Source organism: Miniopterus natalensis, chromosome 8 (assembly GCF_054644295.1).
Source record: "Miniopterus natalensis isolate mMinNat1 chromosome 8, mMinNat1.hap1, whole genome shotgun sequence".
NCBI classification, from domain to species: Eukaryota; Metazoa; Chordata; class Mammalia; order Chiroptera; family Miniopteridae; genus Miniopterus; species Miniopterus natalensis.
Genome location: NC_142088.1, coordinates 4,165,184 through 4,180,186, shown reverse-complemented (window position 1 = coordinate 4,180,186; position 15,003 = coordinate 4,165,184). Strand labels below are relative to the sequence as shown.

Genomic DNA, 15,003 nt, shown 5'->3' with positions numbered 1-15,003 from the left:
AGTCCTTTTCACCCCCGTCTCTACACATTTGTCTATTCAGACAATATTATCATCTAATTGATAATTTCCAACCTCTACTCCAAGATGTGAAACCATGTCTCCAGCTTGGCTGGAGAATGTCGTCATACTTACATTTCATTGTCGCGCCGAGCTCAAAACGTGCCCTGGAGTTGATCGACTTCTCGCGTGTCTTATCACTCGGCAAGTCTCTGGAATCATGTGTCCTTTCCCATTCTCGCTTCCCCAGCCCTGCTCAGGTCGTGAAGGCTGAGGGGCATCACGGGAGAGGATGAGGTGTCAGCATTCACGAGGTTTAGGTTGGAGTCCTGTCCTTGTCATTTCCTGGTTGGCAGCCATGGGCAAGTGCGTTACTTGACCTTTGTGAGCCTCGTTTCCCTTATCTCTAAAATTGGCATCATGATATCTGCCTACACTGGATTATTGGAGAATATTAAGTGTGCAGGTGTATGTAAATCCCGATTGTGCCTGGCATGTTCAGGGCCACTGTTTTCAGATGCCATTTACATTTGATTCTCACCTGAAATTTCAGAACCCAGTTCTGAATGTAGTGAGTATCCTCCACCTCCCCTTGCCCTTTCCAACAGATGAATTTGGCTTCTTTGTTTCAGAGAAAATGAAAGCTGCCTCCATGTGCCCCTCAGCTTTCAGCCTCCAGACTTACAAATGACTTGTGTCTGGACTCTTCTCCTCCTCCATTTACTTTGATAATACAACGAATTTGGCATCTTCCTGTCCTTAAGTTAATCCTTTCCTCTGGGTCTGGACCCCACCCCTTCCTGCCCAGGGACCCCTCCCTTTCCTAAGTGTGCTCTCTGACTGCACCTTCTTTAACGGTTCCTTCCTATCAGCAGTGAACCATGTCCAAGCGTCCCTTATCTTAAAAAAATAAAGTAATAAAACCTTGTCTCTCTCCCTCTGGAGCTGCCACCCTGTGTTATTCTGCTCCTTCAGAGCCAGACTTCCGGAGCCCCGTCCACACCCTCATCTCCACAGCCCGCCTCCCACTTAATTCCCCATGCACGGCATTCTGACTCCACTTCTTTCTTTAAAATTAGTCTCACTACGTCACCTGTTACCCTGTCACTAAGGCCACACTCCTGACCATGCTTTTCCTATGGAAACACTTGCTTTTCTTTGCTTCTCTGACCCCACATTAGCCTGATTTTTCTCGATATGACCTCCACCACCCCCAGTTCCCCACTAGCATCTATTGTCAGTTTGCCTCCTAAATACCTCTCTATCCAGAACCCTCCCTCTCCTCTGCCACTGGTCTGATTTATTGCAACCTGCTAACTGGCCTTTCTGCCTCCAGTCCCACTTCTAAGTTTGTTCCCCATACAGCCACCAGTGTGAGCTGCTTAAAGCATAAACCATATTAGTCTCCTGCCTACTTTCTTCTATAGCTCTCCACTGCCTTTGGGATAAATCCAAACTTTGTAATGTTGACCTGGCCTCTGCCTACCTAGGTAGCACCATCTCATGCCTCTCCTTACTTTGCACAGAATGCACCAGCAATTTAAGTGTATATATTTTATAGCAGTTATTGGGTGCTTACTGTGTTCTAGCCACCTTAGCACTTTTACACACATTAATTTTATTTAATCTTCCCACAAACCCTGTGAGATGGGTTACATTTTACAGATGATGAAATGTGACCCATTTTTATAATATAGCCATTGTTCTATATACCTGTCCTGTTCTGTTGTGACCAGGTAACAGGGTTTGCTCAAAACTTACTGTGAGAGCTAGTAACAACATTAATAATATCTAACCATTATTGTTAATATACCTTGTGCCAGAGCACTACATGTGAACAGAGCTCATGTAAACTATCCCTGATTTACAGAGGAGGACATTCAAAGGGAAGGAATGACTCGTTCAAAGCCACATGGTTTTGAATTTAGGTCTTGTGACTCTGTAGCTCTTGCTTTTAACTTACTCTATCATCTCTGTGTGGAAACAGTGAAATTACATAGAGAACTGTTTGTCACTTGGCATCTTCTAAAATCTAAAATCCTTCAATGTCTGTCTGTAACTGAATTATAAGATTTTCAGCAACCCTCCCATCCTCATTGGAACCACCCACATGTACCTATCTTTCCTCCAGATCTTATCATACTCCCCCTCTACTAACCATCTCCTTTGATGAACCCTGGTATCAGTTACTTTACCTCTGATTTGCTGACTCTCTAAAAATCAGAATAGCGATACTTTCCTCATGGGGTTGCTGAGAAAAGTAAATGTGAGAACACCTGCCTCTTCTCCCATCCCTTGTGCTTCTGCCTCATTGTAACACTGGGCATTATCATGTAGCTTCCTTGCTCTTCCTGTTGTGTTTCCTGCACAGATCACTGACCTCACCCCTGGCAGTGCTCCCTAACTTGACTGGACCTTTACTGGGTTAACACCAGCATTTCAGGGGATCCCATCACCACTTACACAATATTTTCATGTGGGTTTTCATGGCTCTTCCCATGATGCTCTGATTCTTGCTTGTGTGGAGAACTGGTCACCACGGTCAGCACCAAGATCTCTGCATACTGTTATCAACTGGCTCTGTCTGTTCATTACTCCCATTTCCTTGGTGAAACTATAATGACATACCCACTCTACCCATAGTATGAAGTTGTGGTTTGGATCAAATGAGGTAACATGTGAACCCACTGTGAGAACTCTCTGGCACCATACAATTTCATTAGCTTTATTTCAGTGAGAGACTTGTTTGGGCTGGGGATTTTGTGAAGAAGAGAACTCATTGGTACCCTAAGCCTTGGCCCTGGAAAGGGCTAGATGTGGTGTTCTAGGTGATCATCACCACTCACTATGCCTGGCAGACTTGCAGTGTAGTAAATGACTATAACATGGATGTTACCTGCCCCTGTGAGGACTTGTGTTGTCATTTTTACATTGGGGAGATTCCCATAAAATAACTTTTCCTGGTTGATTGATTTTGAGAGAACTGAAGACTTGCTTCTTGTTGGGGTGAAATTTAAACCAACAGTCGTAAGATGGAGCCATCAGTGACTATCACAGAAAGCTGTATGCCCAGGGTTTGGGGTGCCTTGGAAAAACCCTCACTACCCTGTATTGACTGCCAGCTCTTGAGACCAAGAGCTCAGATATTTGAAATCTAGGTAGAGAGTACTTGTAATTCCAGCCTCCTAATCTTTCTGGAATTACCTTGTTCTGCAGAACATATCAGCAAGATATGTATAGAGCAGGTAAACAACTTGTGTGGGGTTTTCTCCCCAAGAGTATAAGAGGTGTTGTCCTGGAAGCATCCAATGATTTTTGGAATCCTGAAAATCCTGAACTGTGGTCTAAAATAAAAGACGAACTTGGATGATGCTCCAAGTTCATCTTTTACTGATGGACAGGGTGATCAACAATGGGAAAGTTTTTGTTTGTTTTTTCTTTTTGGAAAACAGAATTTTGCTTTAGTCGTGACTGTCATAGGTGTTTCAGCGTAGATGGAAAAGCAAGTGGTTGATCATTCTTAAGCCCCAGCAGGTCGGGTCATGTCAGTGTTGGACTTTCAGCTGAGGCTTTCCTAAGAGGCAGTGGGTCCTGAGAAGGATTATTTGTTTATTTTGGCCTTGGTAATGTCTAAACGATGATAGGTGCCAGTCCCTCAGCTCCCTGGGATGGGTTCCACCTGCATTGGTTGTGACCCTTAGAATCCAGAAACTCCGGTATAGTTGGCTACGAATATTTTGTGGTATGGGGGAATCTAATGTAACACAGGAAAATACTAAATATTAAATGTTCAAAAGTGTGCAGTTTGCTGCTTTTGCTCACAAGTGGTTTTAATACTTCTGGGACAGAGCCTAACTCTCTCTACTGGGGAGGTGTGGTTTCACTTTCTGGGGTGAATGTGCAGTTCATAAGTTTTTAAGAAAGGAAATTAAACATTAAAAGACTTTAAGTACTTTACTCTTTATATAATGTCACTAAGAAAGCCAGGAAAATCAGGGTTGGCATTTAAAAAATTTATTTAATAAATATATTTGAATATAAATATAAAATTTATTTAATATAAATTTATTTAGTAAATTTATTTAATAAATATAATAAAATTAAAAATTTATTTAATAAATATAATCTATTTTCCACCATTTTGTTTGTTATGGCTGATACCAAAATACTTTTAAAAGTTAACATTTATTTTGATTTTGTTTTATTTCTGCAGATGTGCATAATAAATTAACCTATCTCTAGTCTTTATTGTGGGCAGGGGCAGTATTTAACATCTAGTTTTTTAGCACTTTGACACATAGGTGATTGAGTTTAATTCAAAAGTTTGATGCTTTCCACGTGTATGGTGTTTAGCATATGAATAATGTTAAGTAGGTAAAATGTGGCCTCCTGAGTGTGAGCATTAATGCAAGTTGGTGATGTGATTGACCTTAGCCAAGTCACCTAACCACTGGGGACCTGGGTTTCTATTTCTATAAAATGAGTGGTTTGGGGTAAACAGTATCCAAGAATCCTGTAGCTCTGAATTTAAAAATTCCATGAGTGTATACCTAGTAGATTATGCACAATACATATGCATCTCACTGATTCTTTTTCTATTTCTTTCTCTTTTTAATTAAGGAAAAGAGGATGCTGGTGTACCAGTTACAAAAGACAAGAGCACCACCATGGCACAGGACATGAGTGCTTTACCAGAGAAGTCACTGCAAAGATCAGCAAAGGTCATTGCCTATTGATTTCCCTGTTTATCCAAATGGCTGTCACCTGAGCTGCCTGTCAAAAAGGTCTCTCATTCGACACTTAGGAATACAGTTGGTGAATTAATCAGAGCAGTCAGTGGAGGCAGGGTATTATTTTTATAACTGTAAACGTATACATATGTATGGTATCCCAAAAAAATGTATACCCACTGATGTATAACAGCTAATAGCTCAATTTTGAAAATGAAATGTATTTTAAGAAACACTGCCTTTATAATTAGTCGAAGTGTGTGCATACATTTTTTTTTTTAATATGTCTTTATTGATTTCAGAGTGAGGAAGGGAGAGGGAGGGAGAGAGAAACAATGATGAGAGTCATTGATCGGCTGCCTCCTGCACACCCCCGACTGGGGATTGAGCCCGCAACCCGGGCATGTGCCCTGACAAACCCCGATCGCCTGGATCCTAGGTCAATGCTCAACCGCTGAGCCACGCCCTGCTGGCCTGTGCATAGATTTTTTGAGACACCCTACATATTCACTTGCCTATCTTTGGATGAAGGGCCAAGGCTTTTTCTTTGTGTGTGGGTATGTTTATTGAAGTTCTGCATTTTTTCTTCTGCTTAAACCACACTTGTAATGTGGCATTTATGATTTCCAATTTGGATTATTTAAAGTGGAGTGAGAACTTAGGCACTGTTGAAGGAATCAATGTTGACTCCTAGATTTTTATAGTTTTTTGCTCCATTGTTATTTATTTATTTAGTTATTTATCCTCACCTGAGGATGTGTTCATTGATTTTTAGAGAGAGGGGAAGGGGAAGAGAGAAAGAGAGAGAAAAACATTGATGTAAGAGAAATATCAATCAGTTGCTTCCCCTATGCGTACCGACTGATGATCAAACCCACTACTGGGGTATGTGCCGTGACTGGGAATCAAACCTGCAACCTTTTGATGTACGGGACGACACTCCAACCAGCTGAACCACACCAGCCAGGACTCCATTGTTTTTCAATTGTTGTCATGTCCATATCTAATTCAAAAGTAAGCTTTTAAGAAGTCTGTTTTAGTTTTTCTAAAGTATTTAATTTAGTTATCATAGAAACAAAAACAATTGCTTTTGTTTTGCATAATTCAATTTTATTTTTTAATTATATATGCTAGTGGCATAGTCAGATATGGGATCAAACACAGCTAACCCCAGCTAAATAGCTCATGGTGGAGAAAGCGGTACACGGGCAGAGAATGAGGTGGCGTCATGGCGTGAGGTTTCCTCTGCCCTGCCCAGTTGGCAGCATGCTTAACTGGGAGTGCAGTTTTCCTATTCAGCCTAGTGAGCTGGTTAGGAGAGTGTCTCCTGCATAGTGACATGAGGCATTTCCAAATTATATTGCATACCTGTTACCCACAGCTGCCCATCCACTATCTAGATCTTTATTTTAATAAGCATTTTGAATGCTAACTGTATGCCAGGTATCACACTAGGTGCAGAGGATGATAATGAATGGAAAGCCTGTGGGCTGGATCTGGCTCACAAACTTGTGTTTTGTTTGACCTGTGCAGTATTTAAAATTTTTTACTTGGTAGCTTACATTAAAAAAAAAATTGGAGTCTTCCCATAAAAAAATTAGACTTCTGGCATCTCCTGACAAAACAAAACATCCAGCAACACTGGGCCACATTCTGAAATGACGTTAGAGCTGGGTTGAGGCAACCCTCTGGAGATGGAACTCGTGTTCTGTAATTTGCTACTGCCCTCCTATGGTGCCCTCTCTCTGGCTGTTTTTTGTGTGTATTGTTGTGTGTTTTTTTTGATAGTTTCTTAATGAATTGAAACTAAAACTACAAGGCCAAACAGCACTTGTATGTGAAACCTACACTATGGTCAAGTCATTTCTATGACAACTAACGTATGAAGCACAAGTCATGTCAAGCTGCTTTATTCACTTCTCATGCTGTCAGATATCAAAACAAGAAGCAAGGACTCCTGGTTCCAACAAGATGCCACAGACTCATTTCTCCTTGCTCTTCCTTACTAAGTACAACTGGACACCCTGGAAAATAACAAGAGACAACCAAATAAGGGTTCTGAAAGGGGAAGAGAGGAGGCAACTGGTTAGGGACTCTGGGACTAGAGGAACAATGGAGCAGCAGGGGACTTCACAGTCCCCAACCAACAGAAATAGCGATTACTTAGTCACACAGTTCCCTGAGAGTCACTTCACATGGACCTAGGAAAACTGCTGGACCCAGCTCGGTGACCTGCCAATTTCCCGATGCCTCTCCCAAGTGCTCTCTAGCCCTGTAGGTAAACAGCACTGAGTGTGTCTTTGGTGTTTGCAGGTGGTTTACATCGTGGAGAAAAAGCATTCCCGAGCAGCAGCAGGCTTCCTCAAGCTACTGGCCGATAAGAACAGTGAACTGTTCCGGAAATATGCTCTATTTTCTCCCTCCGACCACCGAGTGCCTAGAATATACGTGCCTCTCAAGGACTGTCCCCAAGACTTTTCAAGCCGACCTAAAGATTATGCTAACACACTGTTCATCTGCCGCATCGTAGACTGGAAGGAGGACAGCAATTTTGCCCTGGGGTAGGTGAGCTCTGGCAGGAAAACCACAGATCCCACACAGAACTTGGTTTGGGGGCCCTTTAGGTATACTTTTTGGGTATGTTTTAATTAATTATTATTTATTTATTAAAGCATGGGTCTTTGACATATTTTTGCCCTGGTTCTTAAGAAATCGATGTTAGCTACCACCTCAAGTGGTCACCTATAGGTTCCTCGAATTGCCAGGCAATCACCTTTTTGGTTTGCTTTGTTTTTTGACATAAAATATAAGCACATTCTGAGCCTCTATATATTTCCTATTATGTTATGAATTCTGTTTGTACTTGTGCACTGCAAAGAATTCATCATATCAATCAATCAGACCCCACCTTTCAGTCACTAGTGCTGAGATATGCAAATTCCAGGCATATTCAGGGGACCCTGGTCTCCCATGCTTTAAATAGGAATATGAAGGGATGTTTGAATGATGTGCTTTTTTGCTACTCATCTTCAAAGGTTTCACGTGTGGCGTTAAAAACTGTATTACCCTTCTCTAATCAGGATGATGGTACCATTTTTTAATGGAAACTGTCAGAAACCATCTAACTTAAATACAGATTATGTAGTCACAGAGCATCATGGGTGGTCACTTTCTTTTGATCTAAAGAAACTGCTGGACCCAGCTGTTTGATCAAATGTTGTGCCTGTCTTCTTCTTAAAATTGTTATTCATTTTGAAAGGAAAGCAATCTTAAATTGTAGCTAAACCTTTAGCTCTTTATTATTGGTAGTGTTTGGTGTATGCTTCACAGGAAATGAAATAAAAGCATACAAGCTAGAAAAGAGTTTGCTCTGACACTTTTTGTCCGTTTTGGTGACTTGCTGTTTGGTCATCTAAAGCGTGCAGGATGGAGCCCCCTGGGGAATGTTCTGTGGTCACGAGTCCCGACAGAGTAGATGGCCCCGTGTGCTGCTTTGATCAGGCTTGTTCTGTACTTAGCCTCTTAGGCCTAGTGAAGTAAGGCAGATCAAGCCTGTATGTCATCCCGATGCAACTTAGGAAGCACTGTCCTATGCCACTCTTCCAGAGATGTGAAGATCAGTGTGATTTGCGTGACCTCAGAGCCCCTCAGGAGCACTTGTACTTTCTTTTTTGCTCTCAAGTGGTGTGACTGCAGTGTCATCATTTTTAAGCCTAATCCATTATCCAAAAGTGACGTCAACCCCTTGAGCCCTAAATAGTCCTTCTCAGAGGCCTGCCAGTTTCTCACCATTAACTCAGAAGGCCGGATAGTAGCTGTGCCACCTGGCCTCTGTTGATTGTGCCGCCACACTCTGCTTGGCAGTGAAAAGGGAAGACTTTCCATCACAGCAGGAAATCCAGCCTTGACTTTTATCTGCCTTTCTGTCACGTCCCATTGTGTGTACTTGATTGGGCTTCTTCCTTAGTTTTCAAATTGTAAGGGTGTAGTCAGGAAATCTTCAGGGTGTGAGTTTCTCTTAGTGCTCGAATGGCCTTGCAGGCCCCCCCCTTTTTTTGTACAGCTGAGCCATTACTTCATCAAGATCTCTTTTTCTTGTGGGTAAAGTACGATAATAATTGAAAAAGGAGTTAGACCTTTGAAGCAATGAGGACATTTGCTGAATCTAAAGAAAGAATATTTTAAAATAATAACCATATGTTAATTATGTACTTTTCAAAATAAAAAAATTGAAGATTCTCATACTTAGATGGAAAACTGCTAACTTTTCCTCTGCCTTCTTCCTATAAAGACATTAAAGTGATCTGTTATGGAAATATGCCTTCTAAAATCTTTGTGAAAAAGAAAATGTATCTTAAATAGAATGTGGCAGGTTTTCATGATGCAGTTCTCAGATGACATCGTCTCCTGAGGGTGCGGGCTGCAGCTGCTGAGCATGTTGGTGGTCGCCTTGCCATTGGTTCTGGCTATCAGTTACTGATCTTTAGGGGCTGAGGTCACTGTTTCCCAATCCGAACATGCTGTGCTGGGACTGCCTGGGTTTCCTCTCTCATCCTGGCCAGATTTTGACTAGGAGCGTGAAGGTAGTACTTGCTATGGGTGTGAATGTGTGTGGTTAGCTTCGCAGAAACTATGCCTATAAACCGAATTTAGCAAAGAGGCTTTCTTTTGAAATTTTTTCCTGCCCCTACACTCTATCCTTAGAAGTATCAAGCGTCTTCTGCCTGTCTAATTGCTACTCATTATTCAAGTCCAAAGTCATTTACTTCTGTAGTTAAATTCAGTTCACAAGACAAGTGTTGATCAGCTGTATGTAAGTCACTGTGCTATATTATGTGAGAAATAGGGATGTAGAAAGCTATGGTTTCTTTATCCAAAGAAATTATGGCCTAATGTGGAAGGACTTACACATAAATGTCACAGGATTAATTTGAGTCTAAGAAATGGTATCCTACTTGAATTGGTTTAAATAAAAGTGGTGATTAATATAAGAAACTAGCGATTCTCCTAAAACCCAGGGCCAGAAGTACAGGCAGGTGTTGAGGAGCTCAGAACTAACAAGACAGCCAAGAATCACAGCTTCTCTCTCAGCCGCCCCGACCAGCCCACCCACCGCAGGGTACCGCTTCTCTACCCCTTTCTACACACAAGCTGTGGTATTCTGCTGCTTTCTTCACAGTGGCCACCTACCTGCTCAATAACATACGTGGCCCCACATGGCACTGCTGGGCCTTTGCAGGTCACATACCGAAGTCTAGATAACAATACAGAATTTCTGGGGTAGAAAATCTTATTGATCTATCTTGAGACAGTTATTTGCCCTGCTCAGTAGTTTTAACTAGAGGTAGGGGTGCAAGGTCCCATGACCCACTGCCCAGTTAGCAGGGCCTATGGGAATCGGCTCTCTGTGAAGGAGTGTGAATGAAGCAGACTGATCATAGTATGAAAGAGAATGCTCTAAGTTCTCCCTAGGAACAAAATAATTTTCTGGAGGTTTAGATGAAGTGAGTAAAGGGGGAAATCCAGGGTTGTTTCTTGGAGAATGGAAGCCTCTTTGCTAAAAGATTGGTCACTGAGAGTCCAGAGTGGATGGGAAGGGACCTGACTAGACACAAGCAGGAAAGGAGTTGCAGTGAGGGAAACGAGAAAGGAAGAGTCTCAGGGGAGAGGAAGAATGTCAGTTCTCCCAGGCAAGATGACCGACTGCAGATGGGGCCTGAAGGAGAATTACAGTCCTGGGCACTTTCAGGCTTCCAGCTTGGGTGACTGGGTAGGAGAGGAGGGCACTTAACGCCGGTTCTCTGAGAGCAGCCTCAGCTCCCGCCGTCCCCTCCACTGTGCCTCCTTGCTTGCTCTTCTGTCTTCCAAGCTGACTGTGGATTCATAGCTCTGAACTTCTGCACTCCACACTCCTTTTCCCAACAGTGGCTTCTTCTTCTCCCCAGAGTTTGTTTAGTGAAATACTCAACTTTTCGACTTTTGTCAGTTGTCCAGCTGAAAAATGTTTCCTGTCTGTAAGTCCTCCCTCTTATGTGCCCCTATAGTTTCTAATAACATCGTTGTATCTCTCATCTGTTTGTATTGTAACTGCTCATGTAAGTTATTCCCTTAGCCATGAGCTCCTTCAGGACAGGATACTCAGTGAACGTTTGCTGGCTGTCGGATGGGTAGGTGAAAATTATTTGATGACTCCTGACATTGACTAGGAAGATTTCTATCATAAATCAATCTAGAAAACATGGGAGGAGGTGTTTGGGACAGAAAATGATGAGAACCAAGGTTCTGTGATTTCAAAATCAACACTTATTAACAACATACAGCCAGTATATAAACTCATGTGGAGAACCTCTAATTTAGAATCTTTAACAAGAAGTTTAAATAGAACATGCACATTAATAGAATATATAATTTCAGTAGCTTTGGAAGGAGCCTTAAGGAGACCATCCATCTTGGTGCCCCCTTTGGGGTAAGCATTGCTTCTTTGGCACCCCCAGTGGCACTTTTTGGTTCTCTAGTTAAGGGAAGCCCCACAATTATTATTACAGCACTGGAAACTCTAGTTGTTAGGAAAGTTACTTTTCATCTTCTTAGAATTGTCATGAGAGATCACAGTTGGGCCTTGTTCCCTCTATACAGTGAATCTACCACATCCTCATGCTTAGTCCTGTACTGTTATCACAAGCCTAAAGGTAGCCATTCTTAGTGAACGCTTACTGGCTTTTAGAGATCACAACATAATTAGTACTTTTCATATCTAGTACTGGATAGTCCAGGATATTTAAAAAGCCGTGTTGACTTCCTCTCTGAGATGATTTGTGATTATATAATCAAATTTACAGTTCTAAGAGCTTCCCAACCCTCTTAAATCATCCTTTCCTTTAGAAACTCTTGCAGTAGAATTCATGCCTGTATTTTCTCAGACCTTTGTGAAGTCCACTCTCAAAGTCTAGAGTTTACAGTCTTCCCTTCCAAGATGTCATAGATATGGAGATATCATTATGGTCTCTCCTAGATTTGTCATGGTTTCTTTTTCTTGAATTTTTAAGGATAAATCTTGAAGAAAATTGAGAAGTTTTACAGCAGCTACTGTGGGGAACATAATAGTGTTTCTTGGCAACACTAAAGACTAACTGAAGATTGACCTAGAGCAAATTGACATATTAATGTTATTTTCTGTAGCAAACTTTGGTAGCTTTAAGGGATGGGGAGGAGGGAAAATGAATGGGTCAGTGTAGGTGTGTAGTAGGGTCGAGAAATTTTTGGTTGAACATGGGGTTGTCTAGGCTTACTGGGAGGCTGTTGAAATGAGAAATAGAGAATGGGTCACAGTACTGCTCATTTTAATGAGAGTGGAAGCAGCAGGTTCCATTGTGGAGAGTGACCAGGCAAAGTGAGAGAAGAGAAGGGAAGTTCTGATTGACGACACCTGTGGTGGAAGAAGACGTGTGTGGGGGGTCTGTTCTGGAATTTTCTTCATCTCCTAGTTCTGTACCCATAAGGTGTCAGTTATTAGACAATCAGAAATATCCGACTGATGGAATAAAATACTTTTACTATTCCATCCAGTTTTGATAGACACTGAATTTCTTACAAAGTAGGTGTGGGTTGGGAAGGTGGCCATTAAATTACATTAAATTGCATTGAGTAGGAAAATTAAAGAGAAACTAGGTTGGTAGAGAAAACAATAGGAGAGGGCAGCTTGTTTCATTGCGGCACAGCCTACACGATTAGCAAACTGAAAAACAGCTCTACCCAGTCTTTCTTCTGGTGCGAAAGGACTGTTTCACCATTTTAAGAGTATGTTTTCCTATCTGAAGACTTTTTTGAGGAAGAGGCAGAGTTATGTAATCCTTTGAACTTGCATTACCAAACTTAGGCTTCGTAAGTTCTTTCCAGGGCGTAGAGCTCTAGCTGGCTCGTAGACAGAAAGCAAATCAGGCTGAGGAGGGGGCTCTCTTTTGTGACGGTTGGGCTCCACCTGGTGGCCTAGAAGGATCAGCCTTGGAGAAAGCTCCTTCAACACTGAGAGCAAATGTAAAAGGAAACAAGGAGAATGGGCCCAATCCAGGCTTTGGTTACCAAATCGTTCCTTTCCTTGCACGGTGTGCAGTCATTAACACGTCTTTCGTGGTTGTTGGCATCACCCACAATTTCTAGTGCATCTTCTTGAAAATATTAGTGTAAAGTATAAGAGAACTTCACTACTATTAGCTTGTCTTATATCCTCAGATGCCTTCAGCCTCCTCTTTGTTCCCTTCACGTCAACCTTAAGCTCTTCGCTCTCCAGCTTTGGAGCCTTCGCTAAACTCCCTCAGACCTGTTGGGCCTTGCTTCCTTTCCACATTCTGCAGTCTGCTTTCACCAGTCTGCCCACGCTTTTCCTACAATCTCCCTTCCTAACTTGCTGCCTTCTGCTCTGTCATAATACTGAGCCAGAGAAAGGGAAAACAGCATGTTCCCTCCTCCTGATTATAGAAAATAGTAGGTAAATATGTGCAGCCAAAGACACTGTGTATTTGCCACACTTTTTCACTGTGTGTTGTTACCAATGTTCTGGGCCCTCCATGTGCTGATGTTCGATTGCTCTCTACTTGCAAGTTCTCATTGTATCTGTTTGTGTGGAGTTTTCAACATGGATTAATATGCAGGACAGCATTCATTTAAGAGCGTTAGTGATAGTGGTAATAACCACAAAGATGCATGACTGTCTTCCTGGGTATAGCTTAGTTGTAAGGCTGCACCTTTCTAGGAATACGTAGTAGAGAGAGGAGGGTGAATGACTCAGAACACTAACATTGACTTTTCAGTGCTCCTTTTTCCTTTAAGGCAAAGAGGCCCATTTGAAGGATTTCTTGTCTTAATTTTTTACATCCATAGCTGGTCCCTTACCTCAAGAAGTTTTTTCCTTGTGCCTCACCCAGAACAATGTTCCCAATGCTTATTTATATAGAATTTTTACACTTCCCCCCCCCCCCCCCACCTGACTGTAGGAAGTTGGGAATATTGTTTCAGCACCATCCCAGTTCACTTGATAGTAGGACCCAATTGCAATGTCATTGAGTGTGAAGGGGACAGTATTTGTGAAGGAGTTCTGGTGAGTGAGAAAGTTTGAAGTGGTGATCATTATAAATTAATGAGGAAAATTTTCTATCTCATAACTATTACAATATCAAAATTAGGAAAAAAATTTAATAAGAAAATATTATATCTTTATTATTATAATTATTTAAGACATATGCTATAGAAAGTGAAAAATTCCATAATTTCACCTCTGAAATAATCGCTATTAAAAGTTTGATATATATTTATCAAAAATGTTTTAAAAATATTTACTAACATTAATTGCAAAATATGTTTCACAGATAAAAGAACATATATAATATTTATGTCATTTTTGAATTCTGATATTAAAACCAACCCATGAACTCATCACCCAGATTAAGAAATATATCTCAATACTGTTGAAGATCTCTGTGTGTTCCTTTCTATCGTAATCCCTAATTTTTTTCTGAGCAGTAACCACTAGCTCAAACATGGTAATTGAAATGTGCTTTTCTTTTTAATTTACCCATATTTAATATTCCTAAAAGTGTTAGTTTTGCTTGTTTTTGAACCTTATAAAAAATGCCATGTTAGCCCTGATCTGATAGCTCAGTTGGTTAGTGCATCGTCCCGATATGCCAAGGTTAGGGTTCGATGCCAGTCAGGGCACATACAGGAAGCAGCCAATGAATGCATGAACAAATGGGACAACAAATCGATATTTCTCTCTCTCTCTTCCCCCCTTCTCTCTCTCTAAAAAGAAATCAATAAAAATAATTTTCGAAACTACCATGCTACATGTATTCTATGACTTGCTTTTTTATTTAACATTATGTTTTTAAGATATATTTATATATTTAATTCATTTTAATTCATAATATTCCCATTTTCTGACGTATACTATAATTTCTTTATCTCTCAATGGATATTTGGGGTTAACCGAGATTTTGCTATTATAAACAATGCTTTTACAACCATTCCAAGTGCTTATGAACTCAAGTTTCTCTGGACACTAAGAACAGAATTATTGTATCACACATACGTGTATCTTTAACTTTACAGATTTCTGGCCAGTCCATTTTCCAAAGTAGCTGTACCCATTTTTAGTCCTAGTGGCAGTGTATCAGAGTTTCCACTGCACCCGAGCTGGGTTTGCTCCGTGGTTAGAGCTTCGGCCCAAGGACTGAAGGGTCCCAGGTTTGATTCCAGCCCAGGGCATGTACCTTGGTTTCAG

General features: G+C 41.2%; 1 protein-coding gene across 5 annotated transcripts in view; it reads left to right on the top strand.

Moving 5' to 3' along the window:
* Positions 1-15,003, top strand: part of DIS3L2 (DIS3 like 3'-5' exoribonuclease 2) — a 213,744-nt gene that overhangs the window by 75,507 nt on the left and 123,234 nt on the right. For all 5 annotated transcript variants that reach the window (XM_087819517.1, XM_087819515.1, XM_087819516.1 and 2 more), the window contains 2 exons: positions 4,618-4,718; positions 7,041-7,288. In XM_087819517.1, the coding sequence (XP_087675643.1) occupies positions 4,618-4,718; positions 7,041-7,288 (349 nt within the window). The remainder of the gene's footprint in view (positions 1-4,617; positions 4,719-7,040; positions 7,289-15,003) is intronic.